Source organism: Prinia subflava, chromosome 2 (genome assembly GCF_021018805.1).
Source record: "Prinia subflava isolate CZ2003 ecotype Zambia chromosome 2, Cam_Psub_1.2, whole genome shotgun sequence".
Taxonomy (NCBI): Eukaryota; Metazoa; Chordata; class Aves; order Passeriformes; family Cisticolidae; genus Prinia; species Prinia subflava.
Window position 1 is genome coordinate 105,329,723 of NC_086248.1, and position 23,736 is coordinate 105,353,458.

At 47.7% G+C, this 23,736-nt stretch overlaps 1 protein-coding gene across 9 annotated transcripts in view; it reads right to left on the minus strand.

Moving 5' to 3' along the window:
• Positions 1 to 655: 655 nt before the first annotated feature.
• The window catches only part of BCL11A (BCL11 transcription factor A), a 75,363-nt gene continuing 52,282 nt past the window's right edge, over positions 656 to 23,736 (minus strand). For 2 of the 9 annotated variants that reach the window (XM_063391423.1, XM_063391421.1), the window contains exons 3-4: positions 12,876 to 14,603; positions 656 to 5,334 (exon numbers count right to left, since the gene is read on the minus strand). In XM_063391423.1, the coding sequence (XP_063247493.1) occupies positions 5,243 to 5,334; positions 12,876 to 14,603 (1,820 nt within the window). In that variant the 3' untranslated portion in view covers positions 656 to 5,242. Of the gene's footprint in view, positions 5,335 to 8,921; positions 14,604 to 23,736 lie in introns of those variants that run through there. The other 7 variants (XM_063391425.1, XM_063391424.1, XM_063391422.1 and 4 more) reach the window with 5 other exon arrangements.

A 23,736-nucleotide genomic window follows, 5' to 3' on the forward strand; every position in this document is an offset into this window, starting at 1 on the left:
CTCCCTCCCTGCCCATAGTGTCCCGGGTTTCCAAGGGCAGGGCTGTATAAAGAGTGATCTGGCACCCCTGTGGGCACTACGAGCACTGATACAGAGACTCAGGAAGCAAATTCAAAGCCCCATGTCCTGCTGCCTGCCGGTGTCTGTCACAGGAGGCCCCTGGCCACCACCACCTTCACCCAACCTCTCATGCAGATCCAGAGGAACCTGAGGGAAAGGGTTAAGCAGGCTGTGGATGCTGTGCCTGTGCACTCACCACCTGGAGCGGCTGCACTCACAACTGGGAACCATTAAAGGTTTAGCATGAGCTGGTGCAGGTGGTGGAGCTTTTGGCTGGGGGCTCTTTGATGCACTGGGCTTGGCAAGCTCTAGGGATCATCTGCCAGACCCCAGGGACGCTCCAGCCAGAGGCCACCCTCTGCCAAGGGGACTCTGCCACTGGGGTCAACCCCTCCTCTGCTCTGTGGGGTTGGGCTGCTCCATCTAAACCCCCTCACTGAGGAAAAACTCCTGCCCAAGCCTTTGTGGGGGGTTAAGCTGAGGCACACCGTGCTGGGGGAGGAGGAGAGGTCCAAAGGTACCACCTTCTTCGTGCCATTTAAATTAGGATGTTGTAAAACGTGAAAATAACTTGGAAGGCAGTAGCCCCGTTTTATTAATAGCAAGTATTTATTAGCCTCCTTGATTTACAGTACGTTTCTGAAAGTCATCAGTCCATCACATTCTTCAGCACAGGGGCTGAGGTGTTTTTCTTGGTCAACACAATATGGAATATAGATCCGAATATGAGAAGCCAAATACAACCTTCATTTTGCATGCACATATCCCACCGACGGGAGGCCCGTAAATGAGTCCTGTATAGCCCTTAGACACATGCAGACATTTGGGGAGAGGTGGGAGCTTCTGTACATCACCACTGGAAACCTAGAGGGTCATGGAAATTGCCAGGGAAAAGCCATGAGGGCTGGACCGACCTCAGAAAGCATTGTGGAACACACACCCCAGCCACCAAAAAAGGTGGGAATCCGCCTCATGTGGGTTTTGATAGGAGAAACCACCTGTCCATCCACCCCCCTCACTGCAGAACGTGATGCTCACACAGCACAGGCACCTCCACCCACCTGTTACCATCCCCAGTTCCAGATCTTCCCCCTCCTCCCACCCTCTCCGTGGGGTTTTGCCTGCCCACGGCCACAGAACCGCGGCCCAGGCGGCATTCCCAGGGATCACATCGTGCTCATTACAGGGGGCCAGGCGAAATTAAATTGGGGCCCACTGGTTCTGCCATCTGAACTTCATCACTGCTAAAGACGCAATAAAAGTAATGGCAACAACGAACAAGCCTCTAGCAGATGTGTAACTCTATCCAGCGAGATTAAGGAGTAAGGGCCATATTCTGGGTTTAGGGGTTTTATTTTGTTGCTGTTGTGCCCCCTGCAACTCCGTCTTGCCTTGGGAAGGCAATTGATTATTTGGACCCCTGCAGAAGATGAATGCAAAGAGGATGATTTCTGGGGGGAGAGAACTGGGATGGAGGGGCAACAATGTTTGACTTGTAGCAGATACAACACACAATTGAATGACCATGCCTGAAATGGGAAGACTGGGAGGGAGGAGAAGCAGGGAGTAAGAAAAGAAGGAATGAGGCACCACTCTCATTTTTGAGGGGTGGGGTGGTTCAGCTCACTCCTCAACAAGACTTTTCAGTGAGGTCAGGTAAAGCATCACAGCAGAACAGGGAGCCCTGGAACAGCAGTGATGCTTAGCAGGTCCCCACTGCCAAAAATCCACAGGTAAAGGCTCACCCCAGGCCTCACCAGCACCCAGACAGCTCAAACACACACAAGAAAGGAGATGCAAACCCAAAGTACAGGCTAAAGGTGGTAAAATAACCTCCAGCAGCCCAAGGAGGATGGAGCTGCTCTCCACCTTCTCCCAGAGGCCACAGTTGTGTTGTCACCTGCCAACACCGTGATGGATGCTTGTCTCACAGTCACTTAGTGGGACCCAACACAAAGCTGGGCTTGAAAAAAAACCACAAGGAGTTTGGCAGTTTTGCTTGGGAACTCACTCACAAAATCTCTTTTCAGATCCCTTCTGGGTAGAGGCTCAGATCTCATAAAAGTCCAGCCCAGATGCATCACGAATTCAAAATATACATTTATTTTGAAAGCAAAATTTAAGCTAGACTTCACAAAAGGCTTGACTTTTGCTGCATTTTAGTGTCAGGAAAAGTGTGCTTAGAAATCAAACACAGCACAGTCAGATCATCTCCGAGTCTGAAAGCAGTTTTTTAAACCCAAAACCTCAAAGTTAAGCCAGGTGATTCCCAGGAATCTTGTTCAGGTCAATCCCCAGGACTGGGAAGAACATTTATCTTTTCTTATATTAAGAACCCCAAAATTTTAGGAGCTTTGTTTTTTTAATAAAGACCAACCATACCCTATTTCCAATTTGGATGCGCAGATGAACATCTGGAGAATATGCTAAATACAAAAAACCTGGGAATACTGCCCCTCTTGCACCAGCAACCTCCAGCTTTGAGGCTAACAGGTTCCCAGCCCTCCCCTCACAGGAAATCTTGGACTCTTGTTAATTGGCAGAAACTCATTAAGCTGCTGGTGATCCCAAGCACCGACAAAGCAAGGGGATTCAGCCAGTCCTGGTCAGACAAAAAGAGGACCCTAATGACACCCTTAATTAAAGCACACAGCTCCCTCAGGGCACCCAGGGCAGTGGAAACCCTTTGGAATCTCCACCAGACCCCATGCTGAAGCTGTCCTGGTGCTCTGCAAAACTCAGCAGAGTCTGGAGCGGGAGCAGGGCAGGCACCCGTGACTTACAAGGGACTCTCAGCACAGACATTGCACCTGTTTGCAACTTTAAGGCAACACAAATTCTGAAGATGTTTTAAAGTTGTAAGAGTGTGGGAAGAGTTTAACAATGGTATTAAAAAATAGACATTTTAAAGACTATTTTGACTACATCTTCAGCACTTCAGGTATCACTTCTGTGCTTGGCAGAACACATTGAGCCATCCCCACTTTGACATTTCGTGCTTTTCCTGGGAGAAACCTTTGCCCACACTGCTGCTGAAGGAGAGACAAACCACAGACTGAGAAAGCAGATCCCACCACACTTGTTCCGCCAGGCAGAGCAGCAAAAGCATAACCAGCTACCCCAGAAGATGTCCATGAACTGAGTTTGGCCTTTGCTCACACAAAGCAAGGGTCAGACACGCCCAGAAGAACCCGGCACACTGGAACCCTGGCTTCCCAGCCTGCTGTAGGTATAGACCAGGTGAGTCCTGACTTGCAGTCCAGAGAAATGAGCAGAGAAACCCCCTTGTAGTAAATAACTCCATTAGCCCTGATCTGACACAGCTGCCTGGAGTAGAGATCCCCAGGGCAGGAGCAGGTGTCTAACTCTCCACCACTGGTGCACTCACAATCAATCAGGTGCTTAATCCAACGGGACTCACCCTTCCAAGGCTTAAAAAACCCTTACTAGCAGACACAGAGGTGGCAGCACAGGCTGGGTTAGGAAGAACCTTTAAAGCATCCCCTAGTGATAAAAAGAGCTGAGGCTGTGCGTAGACTTTTGGGTAGTTTGCCCTCAAAGACCAATTCACCTTAGAAGAAGCAGCAATAGCTCCCTTTGTGTCCCAGTGCACCAAGTCCTCCAGGCTCCCAGTGTGGCACTCCTTGGAGATGTTCCTACTGCCCACCCCAGCCAAATTTTAAGGTACCAAAGTGTCTGTGCTTGTGCTGTGCCCAGGCCACCACGAGAAAACCACAGGCCGGGGTTTTAAACGGCAAAAGAGCAACCACCGCTTACGGAAAAGGCAACATGGTTTTCCCTACAGCTGTTTCACCAGGAGAGAGCCACCCCATGTGAGGGTCTTGCTCGGATTGTAAGCAAGGAGATGAATAAAACAGAAGTGAGACTGAAGTTAATACATGAAGCCAATAAATCCACTGGCCCTTTCCCCATGACTTGGCTCCATCCCGCTGATCCCAGCAGCCCAACATGGCCAGCCAACCACTCCACTCACTACCCAGCTGGCTTCTTTCACCAAATAAGGTCCATTCCCACTCGTCAGCACAGGCACGAGCAGCTACAGCCTATAAATCCCATCAGAGACGGCACAAAGCTCACACATAACCCATCTTCCATTCGGCAACGCGCCTGGGCCCCAAACCAGGGCACTCCTTGGGTGGGTGCTCGGTGCCAACCAAGGGACGAGCAAGACCCTGGTGCAAAGTCTGGGAAACACCGGGACAACAACCTGACAGCAGCTCCCCCAGCTCAGGGCAGGGCTCTGCATCCCCTTGTCTGACAGTGTCTCCAGAGCACAACTATCACCCCTCCCCAAACCTGCACTGGCCTCACTTGTCTCACGGACACGAGCGGACGTCACGGATCCCAGCAGCCCCTAAAGTACATAGCCTAACAGCAGAAATGCAACACAACAGCTGGATTCATCGAGGACGATGCAGGGGAGCCGGGAGAGCCCCCCCTGTCAGCATCACCGAAGGCCAGAGGGGGCTCAGCACTGCTCAGGGTTCCCGGCCTTAAGCCCAACTCCTGGCCTAGCTCTGCGGGAAAGGTCTGTCCGCTGGGGCCAGGCAGCCCCTCGTGCCAACACCATCCCCGGTGAACACTCAGCGCTTGCTTTTCTGCAGCCGGTACGGGAACACAAAGTCACACCAGCCGTCTGGCCCTTGTTAGCATTAAAAATTAAAGACAGAGCAAACAAAACCTAAAGCTCCAACATTTATTATGGCAATTTCCCACCCACCCACAGACCTACACTGTGTTTTGCTTTATTTTTAATTCATCACATCAGATGTGCCTCCCGAGGAATGGCACATTGCAGGGATAACCAACAGGCCGGGTTGTCCAAGAGAGCAAGACAGTCTTTTCCATGGGGAAATGAGCGAGTCGAAGCCATCATTAAGCCCTTGACCGTGGTGGGTGGGTTTCTTTCATGTTTGTTTTTAGAAAATGAAAAAAGAAACCAATGAACAAAAAAAAAACCCCAAAAAACCAACCCCAAAGAAGTGTTGTACTCTATTACAAAATATAAATACGATAGTCTTGCAGGCAGGAGGAGCCCGGGGAGCGCTGCCGTCGGTGGGTGACTCCTCAGGCTCTCCCGGGGATGCGGCGAGCCAGCAGGACAGAGGCCACCTCCGGACGCCGAGACGCCACCGGCCGCTCGCCCCAGCTTCACCTCCTTTCAGAATTTAAGTGCTCTTGAACTTCCATCCGAAAACTGCCAGACATCCGGGGCTCCCTGGGCGCTGCGCCAGCTGGGGGGGTACGCCGAACCTACAGAGAGCATGGGGACAGAGGAGAGAACAGGTGTGACATGGCCCACGGTGTGAGTCATTCCCTTACCCTACTTCTCCTTTTGTCTCTTTTCTGTCTCTCACAACTAGGACACCCAACTGCCACCAAGCAATTCGGCAGGACGGAGCCCTTCCTCTCTCAGGCCACACTCCCGCATCGGGCGACCTCGGCACCACGCAGGAACCACAGGGATCATTTAGGAAGAAAAGCCTCTGGACTCTACTGGGCAAGGATCAAGCCAGCCTGTCGTGCAAACCTCCTCCTCGTCCTTCCCACACCCTCATGGGCTTCCCCCAGCACTGAAGGCCCTCCTAAAGCCACCGAACTGTTAACACGGCACACGGCAGGTGGTGCACAGAGGGCTTTTCCCCGCTCCCGGCACGGTGGATCTCGCACGGCACGGAAGCGCACGCCGCAGCAGCAAAGCTCAAGCTGCACAGCCCCAGCCCACGGCCAGCAAAGCCATCAACTGCTGCAGCATGGGATGAGGCACTGGAAAGCAACCATTCCAGGCTCCCAGCCCCTGCTCCAGGCTGATCACCCAGCATTGACAGGCTAAGGGCTACACTGGGGGCAAGGCTCGCACATCAACACACTCAACATTCACTTTGGCAGCCCAATAGGGAGCTGGTTTCTATGAAATTTCCTTCATTAATACTTAAAAGCGTGGTTAAAGGGCTACTACATGTGAGCTGCCACCGGGACTTGGTAACCAGCTCCTTCCTAGGCCGGATCTTCAGTGGGTGTTAACTGGAGTGTCTTCTCTGAAGTCAAGAGCACTGTGCCTGATTTCCCTCCAGGGAGGGCTTGTCACTGCTGCTGTCTGAGCCCAGCAGGTTCAGGCTAACGTTAAAGCTGGCTGAGCCTTCCAAGGCAGCCAAGAGCAGCACAGCCATCCCGGCCACCAGCACACCACCACTGCAAAGCTTAGGTCCTGCTGAGGGGTACAAAATCTTGGGGCTCCCCCACACCTCCTGTCCCTCCTGCATGCCTGTGGCTCGTTGGAAACCAGCAGCCGAGCATCTGGGCTCGAGGAGCAGCATCTCTTCAGCAGCTCTGGCAAAGAGCCCTCTGGGCAGTATCACTCTGTCCTAGTCAATACTACAATTTGTCCATGCATCCGCCAAAAGTGGGTTTCAACCTTTATTGGAAGGAAAAAGAGAAGGAGGGATCTAAAAGAGCAGCTGGTATCTCTTTTCTGTTGGGTATGAACTCTGCACTTAGATAAACCCCAAAACTGTATCTTATCAGATACGCCACAGCCTCCTGAATGTCAAGCAAAGACATGGTATCGCTTATTCCTGTATTATCTCAGCCCTTGGAAACATAATAAATATGAAACATCTGTAGTCTAAATTCTGGATACTGTTTCAGCGCCTTCATTACATTAATCATTCAATTTGGAGGAGATTAGACACTAAAGGGTCTATGCCATAAACACATGTTCCTCCTCAAAAGTTGACGGAGCTTGAGATTTTAACTAGAGACGCTGTTACCCAAATACCACTTATTCCTAGAGAGATCTTTTTTGCACAGACACAGGGAAATTTTTGGGGAGCGCAGGTCACGCGTGCACGGGATGCCAAAGCAGCTCGAGAGCACATGGTGGTGCCTGGGACATCCATGCCCCAACCCAACAAACTTCACTGGATTCATCACACCATTAACTTATTGCCCCTGGCAGAAAATCACCACGTTCACGAGCATCTGCTCTGGTGTCAGGGTGACAGCGCGTTGCCACTCGCCAGCAACGCCCTCGCCAGCCGGTGTTCCGACAACTCCTCCTACAGCCAGAGCCGCTTCTCCTGCAGCTCCTTCCTCCAAACCACCGCCCCTGCCCTGTGTGCCACGCAGCGCCCGCTGGGCTTGTTCACCTCTGAGAAACCTGGAAAATTTAGCTCTGGGAAACCTGTGAATCACACGCATCGCTGTGCCACTTAATAAAGGAGGCAATCGTTTGCTTTCCACTGGTTAATCTTGCAGCAGCACAGGTCTGCCTAGTGATGCCTGTATACAGATACACGCAGATGTCTATGTGCTTTTATAGATGATCATTCCATAAGTAAAACAGTCTAGGGAAAGGTAGTGGGACGACAATCACCGCACGATGGACCTAGGGTACAGCACCTGCTCTGAAAGACAGCCAGGCTATGCTCGACCCTGAGCACAGCTAACCCCAGTCCTCCAGAAAACATCTCCACCGCGGTCTCAACAACCAGCAATAAAAATAGTGACAGGGAGGGAGAGTACGGACTCTGTACAGGTATTTCATGGCACGGGATCAAAAGATGTGTCATCAAGGCAGCTGCAAAGCACGTTCCTGCGGACACCGGCCCTCCAGGGAACAGCCAGTGTCCATGCCTGCCACCTTGAGCTCCCCACGCAGGGATGGGACTCTGCCTCCCCTAGGCTGTGCTAGGGATCCCTCTGGCACAACTCCAGCTCCAGCCAGTGGGTATCAGCCTGCTGAAGGGGAGCTCAGCTCAGGGGGCACTGCCGGCCCCTTTCCAGCCCTCCTGCACTCTCATCCCACTAGCCCAGACAACAAAATCTTCATCCCTCCTCTTCAAGGATTAAAATGGAGCTTTACTACATTCTTTTCAAATCTCTCTGAGAAAAGGAATTTTTTTTTCTTTAGATAGGAATTTCTGTCTTTTTTCAAAATTCCAAACCTCCCTTTCAGAAGGCGCTGGGCAAAATACAGGCAACAAACGATGCCATCACAAGGAGACGACAGAACAACTGGAAGGTTTTACAGAAATAAAAAAAAAAAGAAAAAGAAAAAAAAGTATTAAATCCATTACACTAGGAACAGCAAGAGACAGTATCACAGCGGAATGTGCTTTAATAAAGTAAAGAGATGCTGCAACATGCAGTATTTGTCAAACTGACAACATATACAGACCCCTAAGGGGGGGGCAGGGGGGACCTGAACTCTGCATTTGAGACAACGCACAGAAACCTGCAATTCCCACCAAAAAAAATCAAAGCCCAGGGAGAAAAGAGAAGAGCTTCCAGCTCCAGCTGGGAGTGAGGTTGGGAGCTTTGGGCTGGGGTCAGTGTGATCCCAGAGCCACGGCGGGAAACCTCAGCCCCCTGAGAGAAATCAGCTCCTGCCCACGCGCCCGCATGTGCCAGTGGCTGATTTCACCCCCGTCCCCAAAAGCAGCCGGGGATGAGGGAGTCCTGGGGGGCTGCAGAGCTGTCGGTTTGCTCACCTCTTCTGCCACAGGTCTGCCAAACGGGGAGGGAAGTCCCTGCTGCAGACCGGGTGAAGGCCGGGGGCGCCGCAGGCTATCGCGGTGAGGGGCTCACAGCTCACTCCTGATCTAGAGGGGGGGAAAATCCCCAAGCTACAGGTCCAGACTGCAAACACCTTCCACTGGCCGGAAAGTGAACTCCTTAGCCCAAAAATCCTCTTCCTGGACAGAGGGGGCTGATTTAAGGTCCCTGGGGACTGGAGCGGGCCCCCCAAAACGCCCCTGCGCGGGACCTTCCCCTACAGCCTGCCGCTGGAAGCCACCTACAGCGTGTGTCAAATGAGGACACCAGAAGCTGACACTGTGTACTTTAAGGTTTTTTTTTTATTTTTTTCAATAAAGGGACAAAATGGGTGTATGAACAGGATAATGCAGACAACTGCCAAAAAAACACAGACAGTGGTTTTTCCAATAGAACTTAACAAAGACCAGAAACAAATACAATAAAAAGCCAGGTTGTAATGACCTTTGGTCATCGAAATAATAAAAAAAAAAAATTAAAAAAAATTTAAAAAAAAATTCCCCCCCAAAAAAACCCCAAAGAAAAATAAAAGATCAAATTAAGTGCCTCTGTTTTGAACAGAGCACATAAGCAATAATAAATAGTGACTCCCATAGTAAAAGATAAAATTTCAAGTTACGACAAACAGCTTTCATTACAGGAATAGAAAAGGCCAATAACAAAATATTCTGCATTGCCATTTACAAAAAAGTATTGACTCAAGCGGGCTTTCTCTTTAATATGCTTTGCATATGAAATTCTTTCCAATCTAAATATAAAGCACCATTTAGTTTTTGGCAATGAAAAAAACTGCAAAACGGTTTTTTCTTTTTTTTTTTTTTTTCCTTTTTTTTTAGCTTTTTTTTTCTTTCTTTCTTTTCTTTCTTTTCTTTCTTTCTTTTACTGCATATGAAGTTAAGATGCTGGAATGTCGGGTGATAGAAGGAAAGGGACATAAAGCACACTACATAACAAACCAACGTTATTAGCTTGCAGTACTGCATACAGTATGGCAGCAGGAAAAAAGAACGAAAAAAGATATGTACACCCCTCTGTGACGGCCAGCAGCGTGACATCCGAACAGGTTTCCCCCAAAGGGCCATCATATGGCCTCGGACCTGCACAATGCCACACCTTTTTTTGTCTTTTTGTCTTTTTTCTTTTTTTTGAAACATACAAATAATTTGCACTATATTATCCTGCCAAATTAAAAAAATATACTGTGGCAGCCTGTGGTTTTTTTTTGTTTTTCCACTACCAAAAAAGGTACATCGATACCTTTTGAGAGAACAAGCAACAGTTAAAAATACAAGCTTCAATATAAATACTATAGTGCCTACACTAGATGAACATTTAATTCAAATACCATTCTAGAAATACAGAAAAAAGAGACCATAAATGTGTTTTAGCATAGGAATCAACATGAGTGTGCATTTTCCTATATTTAAGTACTATATAATCTTAAAACCTTTCCCCAATGCATGTTTTTATACAACCTGAAGAGCTGTGTATATCCAAGGCATAGAATTTCCACTACCATTTTAAAATGAGTAACAAGTCTTGTACACCACCAAGACAATGAACCCTAAAATACAGTTTCCCCCTAAACATAATGAAGTGTTGTGGTTTTTTTTTCTTTTTCTTCCTTAAAAAATTTTCTTAACATTTATATTTAAAAAAAGGTTTTCTGGTGGGTTTTTTTAATCCTTTTTTTATTTTTGTACAAAAAAAAAAAAATCCTTGCACTGTAGGAGTGAAAGCAATCATTCATTTTATGTGAGTGTAGAGTCTGTTTCCATTCACAGCGCTGTAATGTCACGTCCGAGAAGATAAGCTCATTAGTCAAGCAAATGGCTGGCAAAGTTTGTGGGGTTTTGTGGGTTTGTTTTTTTTTCTTTTTATGCTCATCAATGTGTGTTGAACTTTTTTTTTTTTTTTTCTTTTCAGCATTCTTGCAACTTTTCCCTTAAAAGTATAGAACTGTAAACTGGGAAAATTGTACAGTGCACTTAATTGTCCTATCTGAGCAGTCTTATTTTATACTCAACCTCTGTACCTTTGATTAAAGAAAAGATACAGACATCACAGGCAGAGTCAAGTGCTATTTGAACACCAACTGGGGCGGGCACTAGCTTAGGAATAAAACAAGGAATCCTCTTCCACGTCAACACAAATAGCACACAGAGGATGGGAAAAAAAAATGAAGGACAACTTTTAGGGAGCACAGACAGATACTGCTACTCTTTTGCTTTTTTTCCTCTTTTTTTTTTTTTTAAGTTTTCTGTCTTCCAAAGCGTCACATTAAAGGCAAGTCTTAAGAGTTCATAGTTAATCACCACTGTGTTGATATTAGCTTATACACCTGTTCTAGTTTTAAATGGCAAACAGTACCACATTGTGCTAATAAATCACAATTTATTTATTTTTTGCTCCTCTATCTGTTACACTCAGTAAAATATTATTGCCAGTCTTTATTTTATTTTTTATACGGTATACACGAGGTCTTAAAGTTTATAATTTGATTGTCAGCTTGACAACCAAGTGGGTCTGGATTTATTTGTTTTGGTGCCAGAATCAATAAGAGATATTATTAAAAGTAAATATCTTCATAAAATGGATTTCCTTTATTGTGTGTTTAATGGTGTTGAAGGGCCTCTGTGCGTTTCACATTCTATTTAATCACTGATGGGGAGGGGGAATAAAAGTTTGGGGCAGGGTGGGCGGGGGGAAGATTCTACATCTCATTTTAAGCTCTCTCCACGAGCCAAGCAGGTTTTTAGACTGGTATGATCGGTTTTAAAAAAATAATAGTAATAATAATTAATGATAATAATAAAAGGCAGAGGAGAATGATGATTAACTAGGACTGAGCGGGTCATTTCTTTCTCTTCCTTAGTTTCCTCTTCCCTCTTCGTTCCTAGGTGGCTGGCGTTGTGAGGGGCACGAGGCGGCTCCCAGCGCGGCCCAGGTGGTGACGAGCTACGTGTGGAGGACGAGCAGAAAGGAGCCATCGGCATCGGCCGCGACAGATCCAAGGCACTCAGATTATTTATTATTATTATTATTATTATTATCAGTGTGGGTGGGTGAGTGGGTGTGTGGGTGTTTGAAATCAAATGCTAAGAGAAATCTACCTCTTCCTGACTGGTGGTGGTCGGTTATTCCCAATTAAAGGCCTTTTTTAACGTTCCCAAGGGGAACTCTATCTCCAATTGTGGGTTTATTGGTTCAAGACAGCAATCTAGGCTAACACAATGCTTCGTCCGTGCTATCGGTCCTGTCCGCAGAGGGTCACCCACAGCGAGTCTTCCTTTGCACGTCACAAAACAAAACTGTACATGATATGTATTACGGGATGTATGCAGCATGGTCGGTTTTGTCTGCTCTTGGGTTTGGTTTTGTTTCACTTTTTTTTCTTTTTTTCCCTCCTCCTCCTCTCCTCTTTTTTCCTCTTTTTTTTTTTCTTTTCCTTTTTTGTTTTTTTTTTTCCCGAACGGAATTGGAAACAGCGACGTGTTTGCTCAGCAACTAATCAGGGACAATTTTAAAACAGCCATAACATACCATACATGCTGTCTAATCCAAAAATTTAAAAAAAAATTAAAAAAATAAAACCAACCAACCAAAATAAAAAAAAACCCAAAAAAAAAACAAAAAAAAAAAAACAAAAAAAAAACAAAACAAAAAAAAAAAAACAAAACCAAAAAAAAAACCCCAACATACACAACATGTAAATTATTGCACAAGAGAAAGGCTCAAAGTTTGCGTAAAATGCAATAGTATTGCCCCGATACAGATCATGCATTCAAACGGTGAGAACAAAAAGAAAATAAACAGGGTGTGCTGGTGACAAGCACTTTCCAAATATCCTTAGCTTCCATGACTTCCATCACAAGGGACTAGAAAACCTCTACGGGGATGCGGGATGGGTTAGGGACGGGGGTGGATGGGGGCGAGGGGGAGGGGGGTACGAATATACCTCTATTCAGTTTTTATCTCGTTATTCAAGACTCGATCACTGTGCCATTTTTTCATGTGTTTCTCCAGGGTACTGTACACGCTAAAAGGCATCTTACAAATCTCGCATTTGTAAACGTCCTTTCCCACCTGCCCGTGTGTTTTCATGTGCCGGGTGAGCTTGCTACTCTGGGCGCAGGCGTAGTTGCAAAGCTCACACTTATACGGCCTCTCGCCCGTGTGGCTCCGTCTGTGGACGGTGAGATTACTACAGTTCTTGAAGACCTTCCCACAGTACTCACAAGTGTCGCTGCGTCTGCCCTCTTTTGAGCTGGGCCTGCCAGGGCCCGGGCCACTAATATGGGGGGTGCTCCCTCCGCTTCCTGTGCCGCTGCGGCCTGAGATCCCTCCGTCCAGCTCGCCCGGCGGCGTGGAGAAGCGCAGGCTGCCGTTCTCCGAGGAGTGCTCAGAGGAGGAGGCGAAGGGCGATTGTCGGGAGTCGCCGAAGCTGAGGAAGGGGTCCTTCAGCTGCCGGGAGGCGGCATAGCCCGCCAGCCACTGGGAGTAAACGTTCTCGGTGTTGGGCATGGCGGCGGCCGGCAGGTCGAACTCCTTCTCCAGCTTGATGCGTTTGGAGAAGGGGCTCAGGGAGCTGGGGCTACCCAGCAGCAGCTTTTTGGACAGGCCTCCTGAGGCAGACTCCCCCGGGGAGCAGCCCCGGCCGTTGACGGCCCCCTCGTCAATGCGGTCGGACTCACCGGCCACCGAGTCTTCGTCGCAAGTGTCCCTGTGCACCTCGGGCTCGGGGAGGTGGCCCCGCTTGTGTTTCTCCCCCAGGACCTGGTGGAAGGCCTCGCTGAAGTGCTGCATGGAGCTCAACACCATGCCCTGCATGACGTCCGGCATCGCCCGGCCCTCCTCGCCAGCCCGCGAATTGTTCTCGTGGTGACGGGCCGCCTCCAGGCTCATCCCAAAGCCATAGTCCGGCCTGTCGCTCTCATTCAAGTCCTCCTCCTCCTCCTCCTCTTCCTCCTCCTCTTCCTCCTCCTCCTCCTCCTCTTCCTCATCCCCATTCTCAGGGATCATGTTGGGGTCATTCTCACTCTTGAACTTGGCCACCACGGACTTGAGGGCACTGCTGGCGCTGCCCACCAGGTCGCTGGTGCCCGGCTCAGGGGAGCTGGCAGTGGAGAGCCCGTCGTCCGACTTCACTGTCATGGGGGAGGACTTGTGCATGTGGGTCTTCATGTGGCGCTTCAGCTTGCTGGCCTGCGTGCAGGCGTGGTCACAGAGGTTGCACTTGTAGGGCTTCTCCCCCGTGTGGCTCCGGCGGTGGACCACCAGGTTGCTCTGAAACTTGAAGGTCTTCCCACAGAACTCGCAGGACTTGGACTTCATGGGGGGCTGGGAGGGAGGAGGAGCAGACTGCAGAGGAGGAAGGGGCGGTGTGGCCAGGAACGGGGGCTTGCTGCCGGGCTGGAAAGGCTGCAGCAACCTTTGCATAGGGCTGGGCCGGCTCGGGGACAAGGGTGGGCTGGAGGTGTTGCCGGCCAGCTCCCGCAGCCTCCGGGAGAAATCCATAGCGGGAGGCTCCATCGCCATGGGGTTCAGTCGCAGCACCCTGTCAAAGGCACTAGGGTGATGGGTGGCCAGAGCCATTTCTTCCGCACCCAGGCGCTCAATGCGATGCGGATCCAAATGGTGCCTCGGGGGAGGGCTAAAGAGGGGCGGCGTGGGTGGGAAACGCCCTTCTCCCAGCCCTGACGCCTCCCTCGAGACCGAGCCGGGTATTCTGAGCAGGTTAAAAGGGTTATTGTCTGCAATGTGAATCCCGTGGAGAGGTGGCTGGGAAGGGCACTCTGCACCTAGTCCTGTTGGGATACCAACCCGTGGCGTCAGGGGGCTGCCGTGCTCGCTTTCTAGGTAGATCCGTAAGCCGTGCGTGTTCTGTGCGTGCTGCAAGAGGAACCAGGCGCTGTTGAAAGGCTGTTTACAAGTCGTACACGTGTAGCTGCTGGGCTCATCTTTACCTGCAAAATAACACAACAAGCAGCGTCAATCTCCAGCCGTCTAGCGGCGGGCGAGCGCTCACCTCCCCGCCTAGCCTCCTCTCCTTCTCTGGGACACTCAGCTGGGAGCTGGGGAAGGAACATCCCAGCTGAGGGACAGGCAGGGGACATCAGTGGGAAATGGTGAGGGACACAACGGGGAAATCCAAACCCACACCAAGCACATCCACCTCCTCCCACCATGCCCAGCTGTGAGTTCAAAACTGAACCATGCTGGGTAACCATAGAATAAAATGAGCTAAGAAAAGCAAAAGATGTTAGTCCATCAATGCCTGCTCCAACTCAGACTTTATGCTGCAAGAATCTGAAGGCATTTAGAGTGTTGGTAAATAAATATGTAAATAAATATATAAACAGATAAATAAATACAAAATAAAGAAATCCCCTTCTGAAAAGCACTCCACACAGATCAGTTCAAAGCATCACAACTGCCAGCAAGCTGGGCATCAAAACGTTTTTAGTCTCTTCCTTATGTTGAGACTAACAATGTGTATAAAATTAAGAATCAATTTCTGCTCCTTAGCAGAGATTTACCTCTGGGGCAAGGCAAGAAATAAAAAAGGAAAGGGGGGGAAAAAATCGAGCATGGGACAGGGAAAGGGGAAGACAGAGAGAGCGGTAGCACCGCCAGGGAAAGAGCTGGAGGGTGGCCAGGAGGCCTGGCCGAGCGCCCTGCCGGAGCTGCATTATTTCTCTCGTGCTGAAAAGAAGCTGAGGATGGTAAATGCCACTTTGGCAAGTAGTGAGCTAACTCTATTTCATGATAATTTATTTTTGGAGATAACACGGACATTATAAAAGAGCAACCAACTAATAAATAACTAAACAAAAAGCCAGCTAATAATGACAGCAGAAAGCAGCCCCTTCTAATATATGGCAAAACAAGGGGGATGAATAACTTTTTGAGGGCTGCCTGCAAGGAAAGAGTGGCGTGAGATATGGTGAAGGTGAGGGTGCCTTTACTGATTACTGGGATTTTGCAAATAATTCACTTCCACCCCCACATGGAGGCTTTTTGCTAAATGCTGGTAAACCAAAGCTGGAGCTAAGAGAATGATATAAATTCATTTCCAGCCTTGTTCAGCAGTTCTCACTGAGCTGTTGTTTAGTGATATTTTAACAAATAAAAATAACGTTGAGGTTTGCTAAACCATAGATATAAACCAGGAGCCCTTCAAGGGCATCAGCTTTTGGGGTGGAACCTGCCTTCACCACATATTCCTGCCCTGACCGAACATTTACATCCCAAGGAATCTGCTCCTTAGGCATCTCTCTTGGGTAAACAGGCTTTGAGAGTTGCCCTCATTAGGTTTCCCCTATTTGCTTAATACAAAGACATGGATAACTAGAAGAAAACAAATAAGGTAAATTAGAAAAGGGAACATCACTTTATCTGCGCCCATCTTATTTCCGATCTCACAGGGAACGAGGGGAGGAAAAGTATCATGTGGGAGTTTTTCTTCCTTACTCATCTGGGGATACAGAACAGAACGAGGCATTCTAAGGCAGGCAGGTTTAAGGTCCCTTTCAACCCAAACCATTCCATGATCCTATGAGATCCAGCACTGGCTGTACTGCTCCATCCCAGCTTCCCTCCCTGCCTCCCGGCTCTGCCACTATTCTACGTTTGGCCTGAGAAGCTGAATCAGGCAAGCAAAGAGCCTCAATCATCTCCAGCAGGCATTTAACACTTTAGACACTTTAAAAGCCCTTGGAATAATATTTAATGTTTCATCCTGAAGCCTGCATTGGAATAAAATGCACTGTTGTGTTTAGTATGTGCCAGGCATGTAAGCACAGACAAATACTTAAATCTGCTGAAATTAGAGGAAAATTCAATTGGACTTTCACATTCCTATGCTCATTTGTGAGCTTGGGGGGAAAGAAAATTATCTTGCCTCATCATAATGAAGTGGAAGTTTTTAACACCACAGTAGGAACTAACAACGAAGCACTACCTTGCCTCTCTACCTTATAGATCAGGTCAGAGAAAACAGCATTTTATCTTATAATGAGGATACAACATCGAGCGTTTGCTACCACATTTTAGTATTCCCATCAACTAGATATTCTAGATCATAAGGGCAGCTCATGTAATCATAATGTCAATGAGAAGGGCTGTTACGACTGAGACTAAAGATTACATGGAAAAAGCTGCTTTGAAACTGGTAATTATTACCAGTCCACTAATAGCAAATGATGCATTACAGTTGCACCGTATAATCTGTATTTCACTCAGCTCCTGCCAGTGCAGCCTTATTATATTACAGTGCTCACAAATTCTAAATTCCTAAGCTACAGTCATCAATAAATGTGTTACTTGCCATAATTTGCAAAATTACTTTGTTCATAACATCTTCGACTGTTATAAAGACTGGAATTGATTTCCTGCGTGGCAAAATTAGGGCTACATTGACTTAGTGGAGTGTAAAATGTAAGATTATTCTTCATGTGCTTGCCTGAAAAACAAGTTTCCAATTCACTGTCCATGTTTGGTAATCAAGATAATAATTTACATTTAAAATCATATTTATGTACGAAACTTCCCTAAACAACTCACCATTTTCAAGGCAGCAGCGTAAAACCAGGCAATAAAACAAAGGAGTGAAATAGTTAAAATCCACCAACCATTTGTCTACAGCTCCTGCTCTGAAGAGACATGATTTCTAATTTGTCTATTAGTGCTTGATTAATTATGAAGGCTATTGACTGACCACATCACCACCTAGAGATATGTTCCAGTCTGATGCAGCCTTGCCAAACTGCAAAAATTATGGCACTAATGCACAGCAACAAGACAGGTCCTTAAACTGCCATGGCAATCCCTGCGTTTGGAAGGGGCTCGCCCTCCCTTGCTCCCCATTCCACCACCACCACAGCTTTTTTGGGACACCATTTGGGTCCCCTCAAGAGTCAGACCCAAAGGCCATATCTATCCACTGATGTGTCCTTACTGTGTGGGCCAGCCCCTTCCCAGATAAGGTATCTGGGCATGACAACGGGCAAGCGAGGTGGGTCTCACAGCAGGGAGATCAGAAGCTGGTGCTGGCCAAGGACAGAGCTGGAGAAGATCCCATAGGGCTCTTTGTGCCTCACCATCCACCAGGACAATGTGATGGGATATGTCATCCATTGTGATGCCAACTGGGGCTTTCAGCTGATTTACAGGAGTCAGGAGTCACCAGTGAACCAGCCCTCCTTGGCCACCAGCAGCAGGGCTGGAGCTCACATCCTGGGGCTGGAGCTCACATCCCTGGCTACTTCTCAGTTCAGGAATTTGAGGCTGAAAGGGACCCCCAGCTCTCACCCTCTGACCCTCCCTGCAGTACGTGCCACTCTGACCAACACTGTCTTTCAATAAAGCAAGACCCCCTCCAGCCCTGCAAAACACAGGGCGGAGCACAAAATCCCAGTGAAATCTATTCAAACCAGCTCAGCAGACAAGGAGAGCACCCACTGCTTGTCACCACAGTCAGTTCCCACAGCCAACTACACTCACAGATGGGTACTGGGATCCACCTGAACTTCGCTAGCTCTGACCTCTATCTGTTCTCCTTGTATTTTGAGGGGTTTTGTGGTTGAAACGCTGAAAACCTCGATACACAATGGGCTCCTCACACACACCAAGGTGTTCTTTGTGAAATAGAGGCACACGTAAAAATCCAGTTATTTTTCCATCCTGAGGCCACCCCTCCACTACTCAAGGACCAGCCTAGCCCTTGTCATCATGCTGGGAAGGACCTGATTTTCCTCTCAGCTTCCCACAGAGCTGACGCCTTCCAGGGCACTGCACCCAGCTGTGTGAGCACAGCCCCCATTCCACTCTTCCAGCCAAGGAGCACGTGAGGCTGCACTGATGTCTTCTCAACACATCCTGCCTGACAGTCCTTCCAGACCACCCCATTAACCTGCCCCTCTTGCTCTGCACCCGCCTTTGCTTCACCCACAGTGCCAATGAACCAGAATTGCGTAATAGTTTCTAAATCACCAACAAAGCACTAAGCACCACTGAGGGCCCCACCAGCACCTGCTGAGCTCTCCAGCTAAAGCCTCGCATCCCCAAGTCTGCTGGCCAGCTCTGCATCACCTGTGCTAGCAGTACCCAGTGCTTGGTCTTCCCATATGCAATGTCACAGCACTATGCAGTCTATTCCATCCACATTTATCAACTGAAGTTGTCATCCAGAAGAATGAAATCAGGTTTATTTGACAAGATCCATATTCCATAAATCTAGGCTGAGTGGCACGAATTACGTTTCTATTCTTTAATTCATCATCAATTGAATCTTATGTTGGTTCTACTGTTATTTTGCCGAGAAGAGATAAGCAAAGCATTGCCAACTCTCCCACATTACCCTGACCAGCTCTTGACAGCATTTTCACAGTTCATAAGCTTTTTTAAAGCATCACAGGTCAACTCTTTGGAGTTCCTTGGGTGCAAATTTCAGGGCCTTTTGATTTAAAAATACTTCTCTCCATGAAGGAGAAATATTTTTTTTCTTTCTGCTCATATAAAAACCTCCTTGGCTACCAATGAGCTAGAAAAAAACATCATCACCCGTGTATGATACAGAAACATAACATGGCTGCTCTCCAGGTCTACAGCAGAAGTATTTATCAAAAATTTCTACCTTGCTGCTTCTTCCATTTATCCCTTCCTACTTCTCCAGAATCCTGAGAAGCTCTCTCTCTCCTCCTCTCCTCTTTGGTGCCAGGCACAAGTTTTCCTCAGCATCTCCAGCTCTCCTGACACGTTCTCTACCCACCACAGTTTCTCACTGTGACTGATTGCTATCCATTTTCCACTTTTTTAATTGTTATATATTGATTTTTGTAATATCTAATTGCTGTTCTCATCTCACCACTGAAGCGAGTGAAGTGAGTTTTGGACTGGGGCCAAAGTTGCCCTCTCCTTCCTGGACAGCTCATCAACTCTTTACAAATAGCTTCCAATTACCATTCGCATTTTTGTGTGTACATTTTTCCTCCCAGTCAATTTTACTGCTCATTTTCCTCCTACTTTGGAAATCACCCCTGTAGGACAATTACATGGGTATACCATGACCCAGATACAAACCTGGGGCCAAGATGACACCTGACTGGCCTCACTCAGCGAAGCATCAACCACCAGCACGTTTTTATTCCTTCTCTACATCCCGGATGGCTAAAGACCAGTGACGAGGCACAGCATTTCACTAGAGCACAAATGTCCAGTGCTTCTCAAGTTATTGGGTCCTGCTTAAGAAAAAAGAAAAGGCAGCAGAACAGCTCTTGCCTGCCATGCCCCCAGAAGAAGTGACTTAACCAGTGACACACAAGTGACAGATTTAGCTTCTGATCTGCAAAATGTTAACAAATGAGCGGGATGGGTATTGGCATTTGAGTGCCTTTAAGGGTGGTTGGCACAATTACTCAGTAAAATATGAAGAGATGGCTGCTTTCAGCATTAAGGGGCTTTTTTTATATTAAGGAAAAGCTGGCACTTCTGTACTGTGCTCACAGATACACCCGGCACGCTCCGAGTCCGAGCTGGAGTAAGCCAACACCTCCAGGCACAATAGAGCTGGCTCCAAGCAAGAACCACAGCCATCTCCACAGCCACCAGCAGCAACGCCAGACAAGATGCTGGGGAGAAGACCAGCTGGGAGGAGAAGCTGTCAGCTAGATGCCACTGCTGGGAGGGAAAAAAAAATTAAAAAAGCCTTTCTGGAGCTAGGCATGCAAGTTCAGGCATTGCCAAGTGAGTAATGGAATAATCTGCATGCTTGTGCCAATGTGCTTTGGAAGAGCTTCCTTAGTTTCTCAAAAGTCAGGGCTGGATCCAGGAAAGCTGCTCACTGGACACGGCACACGCAGTATCCTCTGGGTGCACCTAACCAGGCCATGGCACAGGATGCTGTTTGGGGAAGGAGCCCCTGCTTAAGGAGCAGGATGTTACACACAAGGGGTGTTTTACCCCAGGGCACTGCACGAGCTGCACACAAACACGGAGCATTAGAGGCACCCCAGTTTTCCCAGTGTTTTCCCACACAAACCGGCAGTGTAAGCAGTGGCTGCGCATTTGCCAATGGTGTGTGCAAGGATTTCATTTACAGCTGCAGATTTACTCCCTCAGAGCAATCCCCGTGCCAGAGAAATCTCCAAGCAGACCTGGATGTGGCCCTTGCTGCCTGGATAGCCCAGCCCCTGTTCTCGGCAGCATCCCTCCGCAAACCAGCACCACAGGCCTTGGTGGCTTTGCTCCTGTGTTCTCCCTCACCTTCCCAAGACACCTGCACGTGTAAGCAAAGCCCAGAGGTCTTTACCAGGCTACCTGCACCTGCAGGGCACATAAACACCTTCCTCTATCAAACAGCAAGGACAGAAGTTAAAGCATCCCCCTCTCTTCTGCTCACCACCAAACAATCGTGGGAGGAACAGCCTGAGCCAAACCCAGGAACTTCTTTATTCAGCTTTAATGTCAATTGACTGCTTGATTTTTGGACTGATAAATTTGGAGTTGTTATGGTATTTAAAGGGAGAAGGAAAAAAATTGAGTTAATTGTTACCACTTGTACTTGATTCAGTTCTCCATCTGGCTTGTCAATTTTTTTTTCCTCCTCTCTGTTCTGGAAATCCATACTATTGAAATTCCTTTCAACTGTAAACTAGTGAAGTGAAACAGTTGGGACACAGGAAGCGTTGCAGGGCTGGGAGGTAAGCGGGTCCTGCCCCATTCCTGCAGCAGCCACTTGTCCCACAGTAAGGAAGAGCTGCTCTGGCGTGACTCACCTTTTCCTGGTAGCATCAGTTCACAAGGGAAACTCTTAACTGTCCAAATTATTTTTTCCTTCTGGCGTTAATTCCTCCTCCTGATCCTCTGGATTGGCAAAGGCGTGTGATTAACCTGGTCCATCTTTAACTGGTCCTAAGCAGCTGTTGGCACTGGGAGCATCAGCACTGTCACTGCTGCTCTCATAACAACTGGAATAATACTAAATAACAGCAGTAGCTGTGTTTGTCTACAACAGGGTACTTCCTCTCTAACCTCTTCTCTTTATCATGAGAGGAACCAGATTCAGAAACACTGAAAAAGGAAAATATCACCAAAAATCTGAAGGAAGTGATGTAGTATTGCCTGTACAACAGGAAATACCGTGGCTGTTCTGCCTTTGAAAATAAAATTCTGCAAACTGAGTCCACGCTGTTTATGCAAAGGCCTGGTGGAGAGCCTCAGGACCAGCTTGGTCATGAAAACGTAAAAAAATCTGGAAGAAATTTTGCTTTGCAGGACTCCCAATGCCCCATCTGCCATCTCTATCAATGATATTTGAAAAGAAAACAATGATTTTCTTTACTGTAACCCATTGATAAAAGCCATTCCTGAAACTGATATTCAATACTGAGATTGATACATCAATATTGATATTTATATTCCTGAAAATAATTGTTCTGCCTGCAAGTTCAGACTTCCTGAAATCATATTAATAACACTGGGAAAACACTTTCCAAACCAAGTATGACTAACACCATTTTTTCATTACAGCTTCTTTTAAAAACCCTCTTTAAGGAAGAACCAGGCTCAAACATTAATGCCGTGATGCCTCAAACTTCAAAAAGAAACCCAAGCCCCAGAAATAATATAACAGCAGCTGGCATTGCTTTGCCAGTCAAAGATTTAGACTGGAGTTAGGAACTCCAAGAATTCCCCATTTTCTCTCAAAGGCAAACTTTCCTTGGGTTTTACAGCACTGCTCAAGTTTCCACAAAGCAGAAGTTTCTTGGGCCTGAGGAAAGAGCGGGTGGGAAGGGGTGGGACCAGGGAGACCAGTTCCTGCCTGGAGAAGAAATGGGTATTTCATGGGTAACCAATTTGGTTGTAGCCTCAATATTACTCATTCTTCTAACCAGAACCAAAGTCCACACACTTGAGATTCCCATCCCAAAAAAAAAAACTTCATTAGCAACAAGCAACAAAACACATGGTTTGTCGGAGCCTCAACGGGGTGATGGGGTCCCATGGCCTGACCTCAGTGTCTGTCACCATTTTCAAGGCGACGACGATTTGGCCACCAAGAAAACCTGCTTTGAGCTCCAACTTGGCAAGTAAGGTATCAGCCCGCGACTGATTTTGTGCTTTTTTAAACCTAAGGGGGGGCAGAAATCTGTCGCGCCTTGATTAGTGAGGAACGGAAGAAACCTGTCTTGGGAAAACAACGCTGTGCTTGCAATTCAGCTTTGGGCGAGTTTTAGATGAAAGCCCTCAAGCAAAGATGACCTGATCGTGTGCACACGTGCACCCTATAGATTAACTCTATGGGGTGGAGAAAGAGAGGCGATGCAGCCCTCAGCACCACATGGGAGGCAGCTCCAGTAACTACAGACACCAGTGCTGGGACCTAACATGCGAACTATGCAGTGTTTCCAGCCCTTCAGGAGGAACTCTCCACTGACAGCATCACACATCTCTAAAAACATTCTTAGTGAAGTAACCAACATCCCAGATGCTATTCCTGGCAGTGTTCAAGGCCTGGTTATATGGGCATTGAGCAACCTGGTGTAATGGGGAAGTGATTCTGCCCATGGCAGAGGGATTGGAACTGGATAGTCTTTAAGGTCCCTTCAACCCAAACCATTCTGTGTTTCTGTGATGCACAATCTTCCCCACAAGCCTATCCCTAACTGCCTCTTCCAAGCACAGGCATAGGAATTGTGAAAGATTTAAACAGAAGTGGCATCACTGGAATGACACCTGCTAAATAATGGGGGCTCCTCTGGCCCCAGGTGTGTCCCCTCCTGGAAGGTCCACCTGGACCTACCAAGGACTAAGCCTCACCTAAGCCCTGCCACAAAAAGAGCATCAAAGCCTTTCCACAGCCTCACCTGATTATCCAGCAAACCTGGCTCCAACAGTCCATAATTATGCATTTACTCAATGGCTGCTGGGGACAATCAAGTCAATAATTCACTTTTTAAATGCAGTGTTATAATTATACAGCTACAAAGAGCTTCCAAATAATTTCATTCACTCATACACCTATGCGATGAATTGTTCCTCTTTCTACCATTTTCTCCCTGGCTGGTGGCATCTGAAGGAAAGGCAGAGCACACTTCA